Source organism: Tenrec ecaudatus, chromosome 14 (genome assembly GCF_050624435.1).
Source record: "Tenrec ecaudatus isolate mTenEca1 chromosome 14, mTenEca1.hap1, whole genome shotgun sequence".
Classification (NCBI taxonomy): Eukaryota; Metazoa; Chordata; class Mammalia; order Afrosoricida; family Tenrecidae; genus Tenrec; species Tenrec ecaudatus.
The window spans coordinates 14,967,492-14,989,392 of record NC_134543.1 but is presented as its reverse complement, the minus strand read 5'-3'; the positions used below and the strand labels follow the sequence as shown (position 1 = coordinate 14,989,392).

General features: G+C 47.6%; 2 protein-coding genes across 5 annotated transcripts in view; one reads left to right on the top strand and one right to left on the bottom strand.

Annotated features, from left to right (window-relative positions):
* PTPN21 (protein tyrosine phosphatase non-receptor type 21) overlaps positions 1-3,462 on the bottom strand; it is an 83,561-nt gene extending 80,099 nt beyond the window's left edge. The window contains exon 1 of the mRNA XM_075531453.1: positions 3,266-3,462. The gene's annotated coding sequence lies outside the window, so the exon portion shown is untranslated. The remainder of the gene's footprint in view (positions 1-3,265) is intronic.
* An 11,022-nt stretch (positions 3,463-14,484) lies between these two features.
* Positions 14,485-21,901, top strand: part of ZC3H14 (zinc finger CCCH-type containing 14) — a 38,471-nt gene continuing 31,054 nt past the window's right edge. For 2 of the 4 annotated variants that reach the window (XM_075532356.1, XM_075532355.1), the window contains exons 1-3: positions 14,485-14,642; positions 15,098-15,140; positions 21,417-21,531. In XM_075532356.1, coding sequence (XP_075388471.1) covers positions 14,607-14,642; positions 15,098-15,140; positions 21,417-21,531 — 194 coding nt within the window. In that variant the 5' untranslated portion in view covers positions 14,485-14,606. The remainder of the gene's footprint in view (positions 14,643-15,097; positions 15,141-21,416; positions 21,532-21,901) is intronic. The other 2 variants (XM_075532357.1, XM_075532358.1) reach the window with 2 other exon arrangements.

Here is a 21,901-nt window from a genome sequence, read left to right as displayed (position 1 = left end):
CGGCCCCCTTTTCCCGGAGGGAACATTTAAAGGGCCCGGCGCGGGCCCCCGGCTCTCGGGAGCGGTGGGTGGGGCACCGGGGCGTTCGGGCGTGGAGCCGCGGGATCGCCAAGCGCGCAACGGACCGCAGCTCCTGGGCCGAGGCCGACTGGGGTCGGATGGCAGCTGGGAGTTTTTAGAGCGGCTCGGCTTGTTTTCCCAGCTCTCCTTTCCTCTGGAAAACCACAAAGTCCTATACATTTCCAGAATCCAAAGGAGGCTTCCGTTCTTTGCCCCAGGCTGTTCCTGAAGAGGATCAGTTTGTGGAGAGCGCGCAATGACCCCACGTGGAGGAGCCCTGGAGGCGTTGTGGTTCCACGTTGGGCTGCTAACCGCAAGGTCGCCAGTTTGAAACCACCAGCTGCTCCACGAGAGAAAGCCCGGGCTTTCTACTCCAGTAAAGAGTGGCAGCCTCGGAAACCCACAGGATCAACTCGAGGGCAGCGAGTTTAGTTCTTTGGGAGCCTTGACCAGCACCCTGAACTTGGGCCAGAGCCGCACAGCGACCCTCCCGGGGTTCCCTGGGGCGGGGGAGGAACTATGGTGTGGTGCCCTCCAGGGTAGCGAACACAGACCCCCAGGCTCCAGAGAAGTGGCGTCCTCAGCATTGAGCATGGGTGGGCTGAGCGGGGAGTCGATCCCAAGCCCCTCATGCCTAGCTCTCTACTCCTCGCTCCCCTGAAAGGGTCTCAGCCCCCAGGAGTGATGGGCATGAGCCTAGGGGATGGCAGAGCTAGAGAGCAGGGTTTAGCTATTACATTAGTCTGTACCAAACTGGAAAGAGCCCTGGTGGGGAGGTGCTAACAAGGCCAGCTGTTGGACCCCACCAGCCCGCTCGAGGAAGGAAGATGAGGTTTTCTGCTCCAGTAAAGCTGTAAAACTTAGCGATCCCTAAGAGGCAGGTTTACTCTGCTATAGAAGCCCTGGTGGCCTTTTGGTTCTATGATCACAAGGTCAGCAGTTCAAATTTCCAGTGGCTCCAGTAAGTAGTCCAGGAAACCCACGGGGATGGTTCTAACCTCTCCTGTATTTTCTACTCTATCACCAGGAGTTGGCATCGACTAGATGGCAGTGAGTATAGTAGGGTCACTATGAATCAGAATCAACCCAATGGCAGTACACTTTTAGTTTTTGACAAACTTTTGAAATTCCTTGCCACACAAATGTGTGTGGCGGACCCTGTGAGAAATCAACGACTCTTAAATCCTCGCTGCCCTTAGGCTTACATGAAAAATCCACTGCTATGGATTCAACTTAGAGAAACTGGATGTGCTCTCCGAGATTGTAGCCTTTGTACGGGGCACACAGTCTCGTCTTAAGCCCAGGAACTGTCTGAGTTTGAACTGCCACCAGGGCTCTGCTTAAAGAGGTGACACCGATGCTATAATTACACCCGGAAATGTGTCTCTAATAAGGACCTTCACTTAAGTTTCCTTTGCTTTTGTTATATGGATGTGTTTTTTTGTTTGTTTGTTTTTTTTGTCTCTGCTCTGGGATAGCTCCAGGTAGTCAGAAAAAGAAAAGTTGAAAAAAATAAGAGACCAAAAAGGAAGACCACACACAAAAGCACTGTTAACTAATGGCCCCTGCTGAGTGCTCTAGACAGAACCTTAGTGAGAAGGACAGCAGAAAGTACAGGGTGAGAGCCTTTGTATAGTAATTCAGTTTCTTAACTGAATTTTAACTTGGTTGCTTCAGGGATACAAACTAAATGAAGTTACCACCTTTAAAAAAATAAGCTTTTGAACTAGAAAAATGGCCTGATAAACCAGCAGTGTTTATTTAAGTTTACGAAGATGCTCTGTCCTTAACATCATGATATGAAGTGGTAGATTTCAATTTTTACATGAAATTTGCATGAACTAGATAAAGGGCATATTGAGCAGTAGAGATGAAATGTTTCTGCAGAGGAGAGAAATGTTTGTATTCCATGATGTCCAAACATGGTCGTCTCCTCTCTCTAAAGTTAGAATCTGGCCTTGTAGGCAGCAGATACTACACTATTTAGCTTAATTATTAACTTGAGCTCTGATTAAGCAAACTCAGGAATAAAACTTTCAATTGTCTCCGAGATTTGAAATGTGTTGCAGTCTCAGGCATAAGAAAAAGTCAATGTTTACTTAATTTGGGGAGGGAGGAGTAGTTGTCATTGGAAAAGTTCAGGTATGTGTGTAAGTTCAGGTATGTGTGTAAGTTCAGGTATGTGTGTAATCAGCTCCATTTCCCAGGACACCACCCACCCCTGTGATAAATCAATGAAAATGGCTTGGTTGCTTGCTTGTATATAAAACCCACTGTGTTGAAATAATGTTTTGCTTGAAACAAAATTGTCCATTATGTATTCTTTTCAGATATATGTAATATTTGCTACCAATTGAGGTCATAAAGGTGTGAATGTTTGAGAAGTAAGATGTAGAAATAGAAATTTAAGGGTTTTTTTGGTCTATTTCAAGTGTAAAATAATAAGCAATAAATAAAAGGCAACTGTGCCTGGAGTTACTTAGATAACTACTCAAGTACACATCATTCACTTCTAACAATTAACAAAACAATTAACAATCACTTTTGAAGGAAAATGCTAGGAGATACTTTGTTTCTTTCTCCATAAAATGTTTCCATTGTGTAGTAAGAAGACAGATACATACTCAATTCTTAACCCACTGCGCCATCCATCTGGGCTCCCTGTTTGGAAGCGCAGCTATTCTTAAAAGGCTTTCTCAGCAAAAAAGGAAAATTTAGGACGAGCGTGCCAAGAGCGACCGATCTAATGGGGACGTGCAGAAATAGTCGGAATTTGCAGACCGGCGCTTTTCTTCTTTCCAGAGTAAACACACGCGTTCCTCCCGAAACAAAACGAGTCGTCACCAAAACACTCCCTCCCCGCGCCCCCTCTGGCCCAAGCTACCCGCAAGACTCCCCCCTTGCCACGTTCCAAGAGGCACCACCACGTCCAAACAGCTCCAAGCCCCGATCCGGAGTTACACTGCCGCGATCCTTGGTGGGGATCCCCTGCCCACTGGAAGGGCGCCCAAGACCCCGCGGGCAAGTCCCTCGAGTCGACCCAGGGGCCGGGCAAGGCCGACTTTCCTCTTTGTTGCGCGCCAGCCGCGGGTCGGGCAACTCAAAGACCCGTCCTCCTGGACACCATCTCCACCCCACCCACCCCCGCGCACGACCACTCGGGGTCCCCAACCCGCGCGCCCCTCGGCCGGCGCCGCCCCCTCACCTGCTCCAGCTCCCGCATCCTCCGGCCCGCGCCCCGCCGCGCTCCCCGGGCCCGCGCGCCCCACTGCCTGTGCCCCGCGCGGCGGCCCGCAGACCATCCCCGGGCAGGGCCGGCGGCCAGGCACGCCGCACGGCGAGGCCCCGCGGGGGCAGCAGGAAGGCGGGCGGACGCGCGGCCGGACACGGGACGCGCGGCGCGGGCAGCTCGGCGGCGCGGGCGTCCCTCCCCTGGGCCCGCGGCGGCCGTGACCTCAGAGAGTTGGAATGCGCGCGGCGGGCGCGGCGGGCGCGGGGGAGGGCGGACAGCTGCGCGGCCGCCGGGGAGGGGGCGCCCGGCGGCTTGTTTTCATCATATGACAACTTATTTTAAGAGTCTCCAAATCAAGCAGGGCTTTTAATAAAAATGAGGGGAGGGGGCTGCCCTTTGGAGGCCAAGGTGAGAATTTGGAGGCCAAGGTGAGAATGTGAGGCTTGTGTTGCTGGTACCGCACACCCACTGCCCTCCCGCAGTCTCTGCCTCACTGCGACCCAGAGGACGGAAGAGCATGGTCCCCCAGGGTTTACACGGCAAGAACAACAAAAGCCTGGACTGAAGCAGATTGCTACATCTTTATCCAGCTGAGTACATCCAACCCTGCACTCACTTCTGACTCAGAGACCCTGCAGGACAAGGGGGGACTGCCCCGTGAGTTTCCCAAACCAACTTTCTGTGGGAGTAAAAAGCCTTGGAAAGGCAGCCCAACTGCTCCCCAGGGTGCCCCCCGGCTGATGGGATGGGGTCCACTAGGGGCCACGGGGCGAGCAGCTGAGCGCTTAACATCTGTGCCACCAGGGCTCCTTCAAGAGAACCTTTCCTGGGCACCACCGACAGCACTGGCACTGTACCCGCTCCACTGTGTACCCATCATAAAGAATAAAGCTCCCAGGGATGGAAATGCCAGGCTCCAATCCAGCTCCAACGCTTCCTGATGGGCCACGTTTCTTCACCTCTCTGTAGCTGTTTCCTGTCTGGGTAAAGTGTGGTTGATCATAATCATGATCTAAGAATTGATAGAGTCCTGCTGGCGGTGTGGGTTAAGGCATTGTCCTGCTAACCCCAGGATTAGCAGTTCAAACCCACTTGCAGCTCAAAGGGAGAAAGATGAGGCTGTCTGGAGACCCTACAGAGGGTCACTAGGAGTTAGAACGGATACAATGACAGGTGTTTGTTTTCGCATCTAATCAAAACAAAAAGCTCACTGCCCTTGAGCCAGTCCAGCTCACCATGAACCTGCAGGGCGGGTAGAACTGCCTTTGGGTTTCCGAGATTGTAACTCTACAGGAATCGAAAGCCTCATCGTTCCCCTGCAGCAGCGGCTGGTTTCCAAATGCTGATCTGGGGGTCCAGAGACATAAACACTTGTGTTAAATATACGTGAAGTGTTCCACTCAATTGCAGACCCTATTCTGCCACTAATATTACTTGATTATTATCATTAATGTATTGCAACACTTATGCTGAGGAGTAAAATGATTTTAGCACTCTTACCACAAGCTTTAAATTTTTTTATTATAATTATGTTTTTTTTATTAATTTTTAAAAGTTTTATTAACACTTTATCCACACATCATACAACTCAAAAATTCAATCATATCAAAAGTTGACAATTGCCATCATATTCAATTCTAGAACGTTTTTTTCTTGTAGTAATTGTTATTCATGTAATTATTTTTTTCTAATTGTATTACCACAAGCTTTTGATCCTTTGAGTAACCAGAGTAAAACTTTAAAATTTGTGCACATTTTAATTTCAATCATTTTTTTCACTGCTAGTCCTTCTAGAAATCTTTTTTTAAGTTTCATTTCATTTAAATCTTATTTTCTTCATGAATACCTACTGCCCATAAAAGGTGATACCTGCCCACAGGAACTTTGAACCCAATGGGTAATATCTGCACCGACAGCCCTAGACCTACAAGGCCTAAGCAATGGCTTGCATGTTGCTGTGATGCTGGAAGCTTTCAGGATTTCAAATACCTGCAGGGTTGCCCAGGGTGGACAGATTTCCCTGGGAGCTCTTAGACTAAGACACACCAGGAAGAAAGGCCTGGTGATCTACTGCTAAAAATTCTATGGGCCACAATAAAGTATTGTCCAACAGAGTGCTGGTAGATGAGCTCTATAGGTTGGAAACTCATTGTCATTGAGTCAATTCTGACTCATAGTGACCCTATAGGACAGAGTAGGACTGCTCCTCGGGGTTCCCAAGGCTGTAAATATTTACTGGAGCAGAAAGCACTGCCCCCCCCCTTCCTTTATGCTCACAGAATGGCTGCTGGTTTGGAATTGCTGACCTGCTGGGATGTGATTCACTCAGAGTATGCAGTGGGCGCCACAGTGGACTCGAGCAGACCAACAGAGGCAGCACAAGCCTGGGCAGCATTTCTTCTAACTGTTGTTGACAAGGTCACCAGGTATCAGAACTGCCTGCCCTCCAGGGCGACTAGCAAGGGCCAGACATTGCTCTTGAGAAAACAGACAGATGAATCTCTGTTTGCGCTGGATATTTCAACCAAACTCTTTGAAGGAGTCAATTGGTGTGGGAGGAAAGAGAAGCGAACCTTCCTCCTGGTTGGAAATGGTAAAATGATGTGTGAACCTTCTTTGGCTGATGGTCCTGTCCATGCTCAAGTCTCCATAGTCACCTCCTCTGCTAGGTCTCTGGAATTCTTTCCTTGGACTCCTCTGATACAGTCTCATCCAAACCCTCCCTGTTTTATATCTGGGTCTCTGCATCTGGTTTCCCTGGTTTCTCTGCTCCCTCCTCTCTGTGTCAACCCCAGGCTCATTTCTCCTTTGACTTGGTTGCTCACACGGCATTTCCCTCCAGGACTTCTCTTTGACCTCCAGGGCCTTCCTGAAGTAGCCTTGTGTCTTGGACCACTTTTCTAGGCCCTCCCAGCAGGCACTCCGCAGACACTGAGCTGCTTCTCTCAGCCAGTGGCACGTCCTGCGGAGCCTCCGTCCATCTGTCTAAGCCTTCCACTCCTCACCACGGCTCATTTCAGGTCTCTCTGCTTCCAAGACAGCTTTCTAGCCACCCCATTCCACAGTGATCACCACATTTGGCAAGACCTTTAAAAATAGTTTCCTGCAGGCTTCTTTTATATCTCCTCAAATTCCTAGGACAGCACTGGACAGGGAGTTAGGCACTAAATAAAAACGTGTTAATTGAATCGGGAAGAAAATGAAAGAATTTTAAAAATAGAAAATTAACGTAAAACCCAAGTGAGGTTAGACACACCAAGTTGAAATCCTCCCTCAGTCAACAGATGTCATTTGCTGTCCCAGTACTTAAGCCCTCCCGCCCCCTTCCTCAGCCATGCTAATTTGGCAGCAGCATCCCAGGGCAAACCTCCTGAACCACCCCCTCCAAAGTGGTAGTGTTGACATTATTCTTAGCTTCTGTTTGGATGCAAGGAAGTGAAGTCATTTATCCGACTCTACCTCCAAGGAGAACGAAAGCGTCCAAGTGAAAAGCCTCTATCCCACCAGGTTGCTGGGCAGACACCCAGCCTTCTCCTTGGAGGCTCCCAGTGCTCTCATATGCTCATGTAGCCTTCAAGCAAGATTCTATACACAGATAAGCAATTTTGTATAGATGTATTCTTGCCTCCGAGCCAAGTCCTGGGGAGACAGTGGCTTAAGTGCTCAGCACATCTGTGGTGGGGAGTGCGGTGTGGAGACCCAAAGCCCATCTGTAGGCAGCATCCCCTTACAGAAGGGTCACGGGGAGGAGATGAGCCAGTCAGAGTGCAGGATAGCGCCAGTGAAACATATATACAACTGTTCTCTAGTTCTTTAATACTTCCCCCTACCCCCCCAACTATCATGAACCCTATTCTCCCTTCCAAATCCAGCTAGACCAGAGGATGTACACTGGTACAGATCAGAGCTGGAAACACTGGGAATCCAGGACAGATAAACCCCTCAGGACCAATAATGAGAGTAGCAATACCAGGAGGGAAAGGGGAGGTGGGGTAGAAAGGGAAAATCGATCACAATGATCTACAGATAACCCCCTCCCTGGGGGACAGATGACAGAAAAGTGGGTTAAGGGAGACACCAGACAGTGTAAGACATGGAGAAATAATAATAATTTATAAGTTATCAAGGGTGAGGGAGGGAAGGTGGGAGGGGTGGGGTGGGGAGGATGAGGAGCTGATACCAAGGGGTCCAGTAGAAAGAAAATGTTTTGAGAATGATGCTGGAAACAAATGTACAAATGTGCTTGACACAATGGATGGATGGATGGATGGGTTGTGATAAGAGTTGTACGACAGCGCAATACAATGATTTATTAAAAAAAGAAAGAAATTATTGTAGCCTTGGAAACCCTGCTGGCAGTTCTGCTCTGTCCTATAGGGTCACTATGAGTAGGAATTGACAAGACAATAGGTTTTTATTTTCTCTTTCAGTTTTGTTATTATTGTTTGTTTTTTGGTGGGACTGATTTTCTCTTATTGTAACTCAAAACAATAAAAATGAAGGAAAAGAAACCCGGCTGTTGTGAATGGATTCCAGTTTATAGTGACACTGTAGGACTCAGTAGAACCACCCCACAGGGGGGTCAAGGGTGTAACTTTTTATGAAGCAGACTGCCCTCCCTCTCTCCCCTGGAGCTACTGGTGTGTTTGAACTGCAGACTTTCCATTACCAGCCAAACACTTGAAACTCCTGAACCCCAGGACTCTTCCTTGTGATCCCCAAACAAGTGACATGTTATGCAGACAGTGATGTAAATGGGTTTTCGTTAAATAAAAATAAAATATAAAGAAAAAGCCCTGCACATCAAAAAGACGCACAATAAAAGGAACCTCTTGGTTTTGTTGCGACATGGGTGAGGCTAGAAGGTTATCTGGATGTTTTCTTAGGAATTGAGAAGTCAGTCAACTTTCATCCAACCAAACTCGCTGCCATTGAATGGCTAGAGACCGGGATCTGTATTCGTTTCCCAGGGTTAACCCCCTGACCACTACTAGCTGAAAGGTTGGTGGTTCGAAACTGCATGGAGACACCTCAGAAAAAAACTGGCAATGTGGTTCTTAAAAGTCACCACCTTGAACCCTCTATGCCTGGAGCAGTTCACCCCTGCATGCGTGGGGTCACCAGGAGTGGGATGGACTCATACTAACCCCCACCACCAGTGTGGCAAAGATGAAGGAGGTGACGCAGAAGGACACATTTAGGGCCTCATAGTTCTAGACCAGAAGTCCAATGGCAAGATGTCAGTAGGAGCAGATCCTTCTGCAGGTTCGGAGGGAGAATCTCTCCCAGCTTCTCTCTACTTCCTGGGGCCGCCAGAGATCCGTGACGTGCCGTCACATCCCTCCAATTTCTCCTCTGTCTTCCCATGGCTACCTGCCCTCTGTGTCTCTCTCGATCTCTTCTCATCTTTGAGGATGATGCTCATACTGGATTGGGACCTACCGTCCTCCGATGACCCCACATTGGCTGGTAACATCTCTAAAGACCCTAGTTCCAAATTAGACTTCTTCCACAGGTGCTTGAGGTTTGGACCTACACATCAAGTCTCAGGGGACACAATTCAACCTCCTAAGAGCATCTCAATCACTACCTAGATGTTCAAAAGTAAACAAACAAGCAAAGAGAACAGCCACATTTCTCATTGAGCTGGTTCCAACTCACAGCGACCTCGCGTGTATCCAGATTTAGCAATGGCTCCTAGGATTTTTAACACAGGGACCTTCTGGAAGTGCAGGTACCTCTGGTTGGGCTGGGAACTGCCAAGTTTGGGTTCATCGTTGAGTGCTGCACACTTGATGGTCCTCAGGGCTCTGGGAGGTTTACTGATGGATGGATGGATGGATGGATGGATGGATGGATGGATGGATGGATGTCCTAAGGGGAATAGGACATTCAGGAGGCCGTTAGCAGCTTCCTTAGCTAAGCACTTTGACCTGCTTCTGGCTGAGTTCAAGCTCACGGAAAAAGTTCACCAAAAGGCCACATACAAGAGCCTGAAACAACTGGATGAGCCCCAGCCAGTTGGAGTGCTGCCCTGACCCAAGGCTAGAGAAGCCGAGAGGGCAGCGTCTACAGGAATGGGGGTTCCGTGGAGTTGAGACTGGTGCTCAGGCTTCTGATTACAAAGCCAATCGGCTCTCCTTCAGAAGACAACACAGAGCTTTCTTAGCTGGCACTATGGTTCATGGAGGGTTGATTGTGATACTGCTCTATCCAGCAAAATAAAGGCACCTTCCTCCTCCACCAGCGCCCTGCTGTGCTGGGCAAGAATGACTGGTGGGCATCTAGCCATAGTCCTGTCTAACTGAGTATCCCTATTCTTTGCATGGGTTGCAGAGGCAGTGAATTATTTAATTTGGTTCTAATAGCCCAAGTCTCAAACTCCCACCAAAGGACCTTTTCCTGCATGGATCTGGTAAGAAAGTGGGGGAAAGATACTGATAGGATTCACCTATGAGTAATTGGGAACAGAATTCCCTGGAGTGCCGTTCTGCTGTGCAGGAAATGAGCCCTCTGAGAAGGAAGAAGAGGGAACTCATTACCAGTAAGATCTAGAAGGAGAACACAGGACCTCTGGACCCGAGATGCCTGCACAGTGAACCTCCTGGATCGGGAAGTCAGCTGTGACTCAGAGAAGCAGTAGCAGAACCAGGAGCCAGAGCATGGAGCACAGTGGTGGACTCCCCAACCCAAGGAGCAAGGAAAGCTGAGTGCTTTTGTGCCGGATGCTGACTTGCAGCGGAGTGAGGTGCCTCTGGGCACTTAAACGGGGAAGCTGGACGTGCTGACCCACAGAGCTTGAGCTGAATGCCTGCCTTTGGGTTGAGGCTTACAATTGAGCAGTATGCACCTGTGGGCCTTTATTAGCAGACCTGAAAGAACTTTGTAACATATCCTGATAAACAACTTGTCCTTAGGAATTTCTCTCTCTTTAAAAAATTTTTTTTTCTTGGGGATTTCTCACTGGCATTAAAAGCCTTTGAGTATGATTTTTTTTCCCCTGTGAGTTCTGTATGACCGTTTCAACGGATATTAAACCTAGAGAAAGCAGAGAATGCTACTCTAAAACACACAGGTTTCTCTCACGTAACATTGTCATCACCTTCATTGCGTTGTGGTTTGTGAAGGATCCCTGGCGGCACAGTGGGTTAGGCGTAATGCAATCCCCCAAGTCAGCAGTTTGAAACCACCAGCCGCTCCACAGAGAGAAAGATGAGGCTTTCCACCCCCATATACACTTAGCGTCCTAGTAAACCCACAAGGGCAGTTCTCGGTCGTATAGGGTCACTAAGAGATTTAACTGACTAGATGGCAACAAGTGAGTGGTTTGTGGAACTTAGAGGGAAGGGAGCCTGGGTGATTCAGTGGAAGAATTCTCACCCTTCAAGCTTCAAGCCCCGAAATTGTCCCTCATGCACAGTCACAGCCCACCTTCAGTGGAGGCTATGATGCTGAATGCCATTCTCGGAGAAGCAGGAGGAGGGATTACATCATCAGAAAGAGCTAGGAGTAGAGCGCATCCTCTGGACCTGAGATCCCTGTGCAGTGAACCTCCTGGATCCGGAAGACAGCTATTCCATCAGAGGAGCAGCAGAACCAGGAGCCAGGGCATGAAACAGGAGCTTCTCAATCCGCGGAGCAAGTAAAGCGGAATGCTTTTGTGGAGGCGGCTGACTTCGAGTGACGTGCCAGTAGAATTTACAGACTAAGAGGCATTAGGAAGAAAGACCAGGTGATCTACTTTTGAAAAAAACAGTCAACGAATCCTGTAGGATTACAACAGTTTCGCTCACAACTAATCCAATCCTTCTGTTGTCCCTGGGCCACCAGGATTGGGGAGCCATCTCAAATCCAACTCAGCTCAGGTTTTCCCTCTCTGCTCCAGACACTGTCCTTGAGGGAATCTAAATATGGCGTTTCCTAAGCAGACTCCAAGTCTCTTTCATCGTTTTAAACTGGTTCTCTTAGTTAACTAGTGATGCCGTAACCAAGGTACAATGCACAAGGGAGTGGTTTAGAAAGAACAAATATTTACCGTCTCACCATTTGAGAGGCTCCATGTCCAAACGGGAGCATGGGCTCTAGGGAAGGAACCTTCGTTGTTGCCCGTGTGTCTGTCCTAGCGACTTCCTTGACTCAGGTGACATCTGTCTTGCCTCCTCTCTGTTTCTGCCTTCTCAGAAAGCACTCCTGGGGTTGAGAAGTCATCCCACTCCTGATGACGTCACTAACCGAACAAAAGAGAAACCTGACTCTGGAACAGTGTCGCAGTCACAGGAAGGCTTAGATCCTCGCCATCTTCCCGGGGGATGCAATTAGCGCTAAGAGGTTGTCCTACCAGCTCACTCCCACCTGGAGTACTTTCTTCAAATATCCTCGATCCCGAAGACATTTCAATAAGCCCACTCTGTATTCTTTCCAAAATATTCTCTCGGTGGTCTCTGAAGATTGAGAATTCTGTGTCCAGTTGCAGTAAGACAGGTGAATTGTTTTCATTTCTGAAATGGCGAGGAAAGAAATAATGGACCTGTTTCAGCCACCGGGTTGTGAGGATCTTACAATTAGAGACGGGTTCTTGTTTAACCATGTGCTGCTGGCGCCCTCAAAGCTCCTGGCTCTGTGTAGGCATTTAATTTTTCATGAGCAAACCTACTTCCCAACAGGTGTACTTTGAAGTGCTTTGCACGTATCTGAGTATTTAATCCTCATCAGCTGGCCTATGAAGAAGAAACTAGAGCTAGATCCACGTCACAGGTGGAAACTGAGGCATCAGAGTTAAGCCACTTGCCTGCAAACTCAGAGGGAGCAGCTGAGCTGGGCCTCAGATGCAGATGATCCCACTCCCATGTCCGTCCTGGTCCTGGTCATGGTCCTGGTTCTCAGGCACCCTGCTTGACTGCCTCTCCTCAATGCTGAGAGTGTGAGCATTGGATTTACTCAGGACAAGTGGGGTTTGTTTGTTTTCATTGAAGTCTGTGCTCCATTTATTTTGCAAATCTTTAATGACTGTTTACTATGTGCCCAGTATCCAGAAAGGAATGTTAGAGAAACCCGAAGACCCTTAAGAAGTATATGGTTTTGTTAGGTAAGAAACACATAGACACACACACAGACACACACACATGCATCCCATTTTCCATGAATGTTTTGAAGGCTCCTTGTATATTAGTGCCATACTAGTAGGTACCTCGTAGATGCTATAAGAATTCAGAGGAGAAAAGGATGATGTGGCGTACGAAGGGCCCATATGTCATGCTGACTGTAGGTGACCGCCATGAGTCTATCATCCACATACTGTATAGTCCTCTTTCCTTGAGTGTAACTGGGTCCTGTGCCTTTGAGTGAATGGTTATGGCCAAGGTGGGCAGGCTTTCCAGACTGGATTGTCTTAAGTCAGTTGGATAAGTTTTTGAGTCAGGTCTTGGTGGGGTTGAATTAATCAGCCGAAAGCCCTTAAAGAGAAGGACCGGGCCTTCCCTGGAGCGAAAGACACTCTTTGCCAGCTTGATGAATGGTACAACCAGCTTGCAGAAGTGCACCTGGCAAGATACTTTAGGACTGAGGCTGAGAAAATACAAGCCCTTTCTTCAAAAGCCACAGGACGGAACGTTCTTCCAGTAGCCTGCATGAGCTTGGGAGAAGATTCTTCTTCTGGTTGACTGCCAGATGGAAATGGGGCCTGGCCATCAGTCACCTTGATTGCAGTCTCGTTGGCCCTTGACTAGAAGACCCAGCGCAGCTGTGCCTGGACTCCTGCTCCTGAAATAAACCGGATGTTGTTTTAAGCTGTTCGTTTCGTGAGCAGTGGACAACGAGCACCAATCTGTTGTACTGCAGTGGATAACTAGTACAATCATCTTCTGGAATGGGCAGATCTTTGGGAGAGGGAGCTGTCTACGTCTCCTCTGGTCCCCAGGTTTTATGAATATGGAGCGAATTAAGTGGCCACTGACAGAAATAAGAAGGTCAGGAAAAGCAGTCAATCCAAGTGAGGAAAGGGAAGATGGTTGATGTTGAAGAAAATACCAGCCAATGCCTGGAGTTTTGGAGTACAATTGAAATGGGAAGTTCGGTTTGATGAAACATACATTTATCAGTTTGGCAGTGACAGTCGAAATCCTGAGACTAGAGTCTTCCAAAAGAGGCTCAGAGAAACAGGGTGAGGAAAATGAAGGCCAAATCTTGGGGAAGGCCAGAGCTAGGCTTGAATACCCAAAAAAATCAAAACCGAATTCAATGCCAGATGGCGACCCTACAGTGCTGGGTAGAACTGCCCCTGTGAATTTCAGAGACTGTCACTCTCTGCAGGAGTAGAAAGCCTCATCTTTCTTCCGTGGAGCGGCTGGTGGTTTCAAACTGCTGACAATGGAATGGGCAGTCCAATGAATAACCACTACACCAGTAGGGTTCCTACTTCTTTATTAGTTTCAGAAACTCACAGGGGCCAGTTCTACCTTGCCCTATGGGGTGGCTTTGAGTTGGCATTGACTAGATGGCAGAGAGTTGTTTTTAATCATTTTATTAGGGGCTCATACAACTCTTATTGCAATCCATCCATCCATCCACTGTATCAAGCACATTTGTTGCCATCATCATTCTCAAAACACTTTCTTTCCACTTGAGCCCTTGGTATCAGCTCATTTTTTCCTCCCCCCTGGCAGAGAGTTTTTTATAATGCCTTTAAGAGGCTCTATTTTATCTGAGGCCTCAAGAATGTCAGTAACTGGATCAACCCAGGAATTGGAGGATGGAATTCAAACTGGGATCTCACATCAAAACTCATAATCTTTCCCTTGCACGTTTTGCTCATCCTAATTTTCCAACGGAGAATAAGATGAGCAGGCGGAGGCTGGAAAAGGGGAACAATGATGGGTTTCTGGTGGCGTGGTGGTTACACGTTGGGCTGCTAACTGCAAAGTCAGCATTTCGAAATCCCCAGCCGCTCCGCGGGAGAAAGATGGGGCTTTCTGCTCTCTCAAGTTAGAGTCTCATAAATTCACAGGGGTCCTTCTATCCTGCTCTACAGGGTCACTGAGAGAAGGAATCCACTGGAGGACAGACTGGGGCTCCCAGAGTGTCCCTGACTTCTCCTCCCGTCCACGAGAGGGCGCCGGAGCTCGGGCTCCCTGGCCGGGAGCGCGCATGCGCCGCCCCGCCCCCTCGCTCCGGTGCGCCGGCCGGCGGGGGCGGGGCACGCAGTGCGCGCGGCCGGGGGCGGAGCAGCGGCGGTGGCGGGTCTGCCGAGTGGATCCGGCGCCGGGCTCGGGCTAAGCGGAGAAGCGCCAGTGCGGAGCCCGCCGCCCGACGCGGAGCCATGGAGATCGGCACCGAGATCAGCCGCAAGATCCGGGTGAGGCCCGGGTCGGCGGGCGCCCGGCGGGGGCGGGGCGGGGCCGGGCCGCGGCGGGCGGTTGTCAGGAGTAACGGGGACGGTGGTGGGCCCGGGCCGGCCGCTGCGGCCTGGCAGGCGCTTGAGGCGGACCGCCGTCGGCGAGCGGCCTCCTGGCCCAGGTCGGCCCCGGGCCTGCGCGCCGACGCGGCCTGCGACCGCCGCTGGCGATGGACTCTCCCCGGGAGGTGGAAGGCCGCGGGGAGCCGCTCTGCGCTGCGGCTGGAGGTGGACGGCGGGGCCGAGGCGCCCCCTCCCCCTCCCTTCTTCCCCTCCCCCATCCCCTCCCCCTCCCTCCCTGGGGCCAGAGGACGGTGCGCACCCCCCACCCCAGTGGCCCCCGCGCTGCGTCTGGATCTTCTCGTTTTCTCTCAGCCGCCTTTCTCATTGCACGTTTTTCTCCCCCCTTCCCGTAGAGTGCCATTAAGGGGAAATTGCAAGAATTAGGAGCTTACGTTGGTAAGTGTTTTTGTTGTTAGCCTCATAACGCGTAGAGTTTGCAGCGAATTGAATTCTCGTGGTCGTAATTTTGGAGAGAGAGCCCTTCTGCATACCACCTCCCCACCCGCACTCCCCAATCGTGTTTTACCCCCCTCGCCCCAGTTCCCTCTGCCCGCTTCTAATACGTTGCGTGGAAATTGACCGCCTCGGTGAAGGTTCGATCATTATTTTTCTTAATGTTGGTCCGTTTTTATTTTCCTCCAGTCCCTTGCCTTTGCTCTGTGACACTTCCCTTCAGAGCTATTGTTTGGGGGGGGGGGGGTGACTGGGGAAGCTTCCTGGCACGTACCCTACCGGTTCAGTGAGTTTGACTTTGCGGATCGGGTGTTATTTTCTCCCTACCCCTTTCTCGTTTACCTTGTAACAGGAACGGCCCCGCTCTCCCTGTGGTTTAGCATTTGAGGGTTTGCTCAGGGCCAGTTACTGTGCTGAACGGTGGTAGGATTCATTCATGTATGGTAATCCCCAGGAGAACAGCAAGGTACCAGGTAATCGCCCCGCTGGAACACAGCGAAGAAATGGAGGCCTTCACGCCCTACTTGAGTAAGGTTTGATGCTCAAGACCTGGGCCTGTTTAGCACCAAAGCCAATGCAATGCGTTCAAGAAAAAGAACTGCGACTTAAAGGAGAGCGATGGATTCTTAAAGTGAGGAAGAGCCTTCTTCCCGCCCCACCTGGGTCTCTGAAGGCCAAGCTTTCCTGTGATACCAGGATGGTCCCAGCCATTTTTCATAGGCCTGGCGCTTGGATGGTTCGCAGGCAACAGTGGGTAAACTTGGCACCTTAACCTGAGTCAAGATCACATCAGACTCATACTCAAAATCATGTTTTTCACTGCACACGCCCACTCGCAGTTAAAAGAAAAGCCAGTTTCACTTACAAATGTGGTTGATTAAGCAGTAATGTTTTTTTTTTAACCCCAGCCCTTGACTACAGCTTTTTAGTATTCAGCAGGCAGAAATAAGAACTTGGTTCTCCCTGTGCACAGAAAGCATTTTAGTATCCTGAAGTAGTTTGTCATGCGGGAGCAATGCTTGCGTGATTGAGTTAAGGTGAGAACTGAACTAGCCACGTTTTGAGTGGAACATTATTTTAAAAAACATTCATTGAGAATACACACAGAAATATACCAATGGATCAATATATCTACAGTGAGATTGAGTAGAGCCATTAGGTTGTACAAACCATTTTCATTCTCGTGTTTTGAATTGTCCCTCCCCATTAACATAAACTCACTGCTCGCCAAGTTTTTTCTCCTCTTGAGTTAATTTACCTGATTTGAACCCATATACATCTTAAAAGAACACAGTGTTCAAGGCAGCTGTTCTTGACTAATGAAGCTAAACTTTTGCTTGGGTTAAAGATTATCTCAGGGCCTTATTGTTTGGAGTTCAGCCTCACTGCCTCTAGAAGATCTGGGTTCCATGAGATTTTGAAATTGTGTTTTGCATCTCTTTCAACCAGGATTCTTCTAGAAAATCTTTGATGAAAAACGTGGAGCATCATTTTTTTTCAGTTTTATTGGCATTTCATCCACATATCATATATACAATTCATAGTTTAATCATATCAAAAAGAATTGTGCAGTCATCGCCACAGTTAACTTTAGAACATTTTATTCTTGTGCTCATTGTTATTTGAGTAATTTTTAAAATTGTAGCAAAAATGTACACAACAAAAGAAACCTCATTTTTAACTTTACAGAAGGACTGACAGACTGCGGTTTTGTGCGCTGTGCCATTTGGCAGACTTCTTGAAAGTGGGCAAAGGGAACGAGTATTGTAGACACAAGTTGAGCTTTCAAATGAAAATTTGGAATTTTGGAAAACTTGTGTCTGCTCCCATAACCTCAACTGCTTCCCAGTAATAAAAGACCTTTCTGTTCAAATCAGTATTTTATCGCTGATTGTGATTCTGATTGTATAGTGATACCTATTAACATGTCCACAGTTTATATAGCTCAGTGAACAAGTATTTTCCAAATAACCCATGCTTAGTGTTCCAAAATTTTGTGTGTTCAAAAGATCCTACGAAAGTGCCTGTGGATCGAGGGATCTTTGATCCAGAAAGGGCGGCGGTGGTGGTGGGGGATTAGATTGCTTTTGAGCTAGCCTTTATGAAACCATCACTTGTCAAATTTTAGTATAATGTCACAGAAGAATATCCACATTACCTGAAAAGGCTGCATTAAAATGTGAGACCGGATTTTCTTGATGGTCTTGGATTAAAGCAACATACCACAATAGATTAAGGTGCAGAAGCAACAATGAGAATCCGGCTGTTTTAAGCCAGATTTTAAATTTGTAAAATACCAAATAAGGTAGCTTTTTACACTAAACCGTTTCTCTTTTTAATAAGATTTTCATAGAACTCATGTTTACAGATTGGGTATGTTGTAAACATGTAATAGATATATTATTTTTAAGCAAATACTTTTTAGAATCTTTCATTTTAGTGTCTAATGTTAGTTTTCATAACTATAACCGATATAAATCAAATATCTTTGAACTTTTAATAATTTTTAGGATTGTAAAAGGGGGCAGGACCAGAAATTGAAGCAGTATTACTTTATGTCGTATTGGACACCTCATAAATGACCCGTGACCAGGATTGCTGTAAGGCCTTAATAGAAGAGGTTAAAGATAAAGCTACACCAGAATTTGTGTTCTTTAATTGTTTACATTTGATGAGTGCCACCCTGCTTTGGATCAAAAAGGGAATTGCACAGAAAGCCGACACGAACACGTTTTGTCCAATATGAAAGCATATTCTGACTCATTTATACCAGGGGAGCTGTATGGGTTAAGTGGTTGGCTGCTAACTGAAGAGGTGTGCAGTCTCAACTCCTCCCAGGCTGTTTCTGTAAAAATTATAGCCCAGAAAACCCTATGGGCAATTCAGCTCGGTCACTTGGGGGTCACAATGAGTTGAAAATGGACTCTGAGGGCTAGGGCCACAGTCTAGGAGACACCTAAGTCAGTTGGTGTAACTTAGTTCACAAATACAGTGTGGGTCTTAAAAGCTAGCCATCAGCCGTCTAAGGTTCAACTGTTGGTCTCCAGTCTGGAGGACTGAAGAGTGAAGATGAATTGATTCAAGATTTAAGGAAACAATGTGGCCAGAGGACTGATGGAGAGCACTTGAATATCAATATCAGCCTTTATATCACCGAGGCTGGAGGAACCACCCGGTGCCTGCCTACTAGGAACCACTCCAGTCAGGGCCACAGAAAGTCCTGGATAGAATGGGAGAAAAATGTAGAATAAAATCCAGAATGAAAACAGACCAGACTGGTCTGAGAGCGAAGATGACCTTTAGACATGCTTCTAGGCTGGACCTGAACCATCCCTGGGGATCAATCTTCCAGCCAAACCCCAGACCCGTCTATGGAGTGAACAGTAGCACTCGTGAAGGATTTTCTCCTCAGACCAAAAGGGCAGCATGTGCCCCCAAACAAAGTGCAGAGGTCGGTCAGAAAGGAGCAGGAAAGGAAATGGGAAGAGTGCTGTTGCCGGGATGAAACAAAACGTGTTTAAATTGTTGAATGGAAAACTAATTTACTCTATAAAATGTTCACCCAGACGGCAACAATAACAAAACACTCCCCCTGGAAACAAGAACACTCACTTGGAGCCTAACAACATTTCTACTTGCTACACATGGGGTCATTGATTGACTCGAACCAACAGCAACACATGCAGCTTTGATTAAAAGTCTCAAACCAAGAATTTTGAGTTTGTTAAAAACATAGTCTAAGATGGAAATGTCACTGTTGTAAAATGTTGTCCTTCATAGTTCTCAAAGCATTTCCCATAGCTTCGTTTGTTCCTTCCACAGTACTGGAATGAGGACAGTACTCCTCCTTTTACAAACAAAGAAATGGAAGTTCGCAGGGCAAAGCAGCTTGGTTGGGAGATGTGTGACCAAAGACAGCAGGTCTCTCGGTCCTTGCTGTCTGTATCATCACAGGAACTTGTGAGCTGAGGTAGCAGGGGGATAGAAGTCACTGCTGGGTGACTAGCAATCCACTGAAGCTCCCTCAGCAGTACGTTGTTAGTACAGCTGTGCCATTGATCCGTCTCTGCACCTGGATCAGATAATTCCTGAGGGCAGAAGCTCCGTGTTTATGCCCCTGCAGCCCAGGAGAGAGGCTGGTTTCAGGAAGGTTGATTAATATACACTTATAATCAGCTATGTCTCTATTTGTTACATGTATGAGGGCCTTCAAAGTGTTCGTGGAAAAGTTGGTTGTATTTTAAATTCATGTTCCCCCTAACTCTGAAGTTCTCTATGTGTGTGTTGTCCTTGGGGTGGGGGGTGGTGCGGCAGTGACCTAATCCTTTATGCCCTGACAGAGCCCTGACAAATTTTAGGGTTGTTTTGAAAACAGTCCTTCAGTAAGTGCTTCACTACCTATTTTCAAGACAGTGGACGGGCTACAAAGGCGATCAGTCCTCTTTAGAGATGGTAAGGTCTGTTGATAAGTTAGTCACAAGTGGAGCACTTCGGTGAGATGGCTGGTAATTCCAAACAGTCTTTCATTGAAGTTTACAAGTATGAGCCTAGAAGAAGCTTTCAAACGTTTTACTGCCTTTTTCTTTTCAGTATACCGATTTCAAGTGTACCTGAGAAATCTGTAGGACTCTTTCATGATTTCATTAGAACATTCTGTTACATTCATCTCTCCGCTGAGAAAAACCTGAACCAACCTAACCATTTGCTGTTAACTTCATTGTGACGCATGGTGGCCGCATGTGTTTTAGATAGACTTGCGCCTCGAGATTTCAACAGCTGTGACCATTTGGGAGTAGATGGCCAGGCCTTTCTCCTGAGAGACTTTGTTAACCGCTGAGTGCTACACTGCACCACCCAAAGACTCGCCTACTGAGAAAGCAGCCTGCTAGCTTCTGGCAGCTTTCGGAAAGAGGCAGCACACATCGAAGTTGTAATTTGGGTATGTTTTGATGTGGATGTGCATATGTGAGAAACCATCATTAGAGTCAAGAGAATGTGTCCATCTTCTCCTTGTTTCCCGGAGGGCCTTTGTGTTTCCATCTTCTTTTCCCTTCCCAGGACTGACTTTGTACCCCTTTATTTTCACATTTTAGAAGTAGCAAATGAATACACAGCGACCATACAGTCTGTCTGTTATAAGGGAGGAAAACAGCCAGGGCAGCCAGAATACCCCAGTGTCCTATTGGTTTTTACCTGAATTAACACAGCACATGGTTGATACGTAGGTCATGGCTTAAATCGGTTACCGGGCTCATGTATCAAAATCGCCAGAAAGCTTTGGGAACCCTTTAGTATAATCTGCACGAGCTCAGTAATGATTGCACGAGCTCAGTAAAAATCTTTGCTTCCATCCAATATTCTGATTTCGCTCTTGCCTTTCATAGATTGGATTGGGCCTTCTCAAAATATTTGTGCTACCTTCTAGAACTGGATTTTTGATACTTATCCTTGAAACACAGAACTGATAGTGCTTGCTTCTGATATGACCCTTTCTGCCCACATAGAAATATTAAGAGTATGTGAGGTTTTAAAGAGCTCTAAGCACTTTAATTTGGGGTGGGAGTCAGAGTCCTGACCCAAGGCTTTAGCTGCCTTCTCTTTTTACTATAGTGGCTTGTTGCTGCACATGTTGCCGGTTGGCTACTAGATCTCATTCTTTATCCCTGGCGTACAGGAAAGCAGTGAATCCAGTTGAGAGGAGCTGATTAACTATGAGGCTCGAGTCTTTAAATGACGTAAGCCTTTGGGGTGGTTTTTGTTTGTTTGCTGCTGCTGCTGGTTCCCTCCCTTGAGTAATGGATACCGACCTTAGGAAAGGATCATGATTTTCCCTTGAGAAATGAGCAACCTTTTGAAACATTAAAAATAAATGATAAACTAAGCAAATCTCAGGTAGTCTTTTAGGTCAAGATGAACTAGAAGAAACAGTCCCTTCACGGAGGGGACTGCCCTCTCAAGTCTGATTCTGTAGTTCAGCTGGTCTGTCTCTGAGGTGCTGCTTAGTTATTCACAGTTCCCCTTCGAGCCACTGAAAGACACGGAGTGGAGAGAGGAGAGTCAGGGCTTCGTGTTTGCGTCCGACCTAATTTCAATTTCAGCAGTGCTGAGTGAGAGTGGATCTTTGTAGACCTGTGTCTATTTTCATGCACATCAACTTTAAGCAGAAGCCAATACTGAAGAAAACATAAAATGTTTTGGTATACTCTTCCTTTTAAATAGATGAAGAACTTCCTGATTACATTATGGTGATGGTGGCCAACAAGAAAAGTCAGGACCAAATGACAGAGGACCTGTCCCTGTTTCTAGGGAACAACACAATTCGATTCACCGTATGGTATGTTTCTGCCTATCTATGCCTCAGACCAAAATTTGGGACAAGCCAGAGTAGACATTCTATCTGGAAATAGTTCCTCGACAGGCGAGTTAAGCTCAGGATGAACAGGCAGGCTGTCGGTGATGGTGCCAGACAGCCCGGGATTACAACTGGCTCTGCTGCTTGCTTCAGTTTCCCCATCGGTGAAACGGAGAATGTGAAACTCTCAGGCCTGCTGAGGGTTCAGTACGCTCATGCAAGTGTGTGCACAGTGCCTGTCACGTAGCAAGCCCTTAGTCTGTTAGCTCTCCTCCTGTTTTCTTTGTAAACGGTCACATCTTGTGATTCCTTGCCCCCAACCCAAACCTGTTACGTATATCTTTTGAACAAG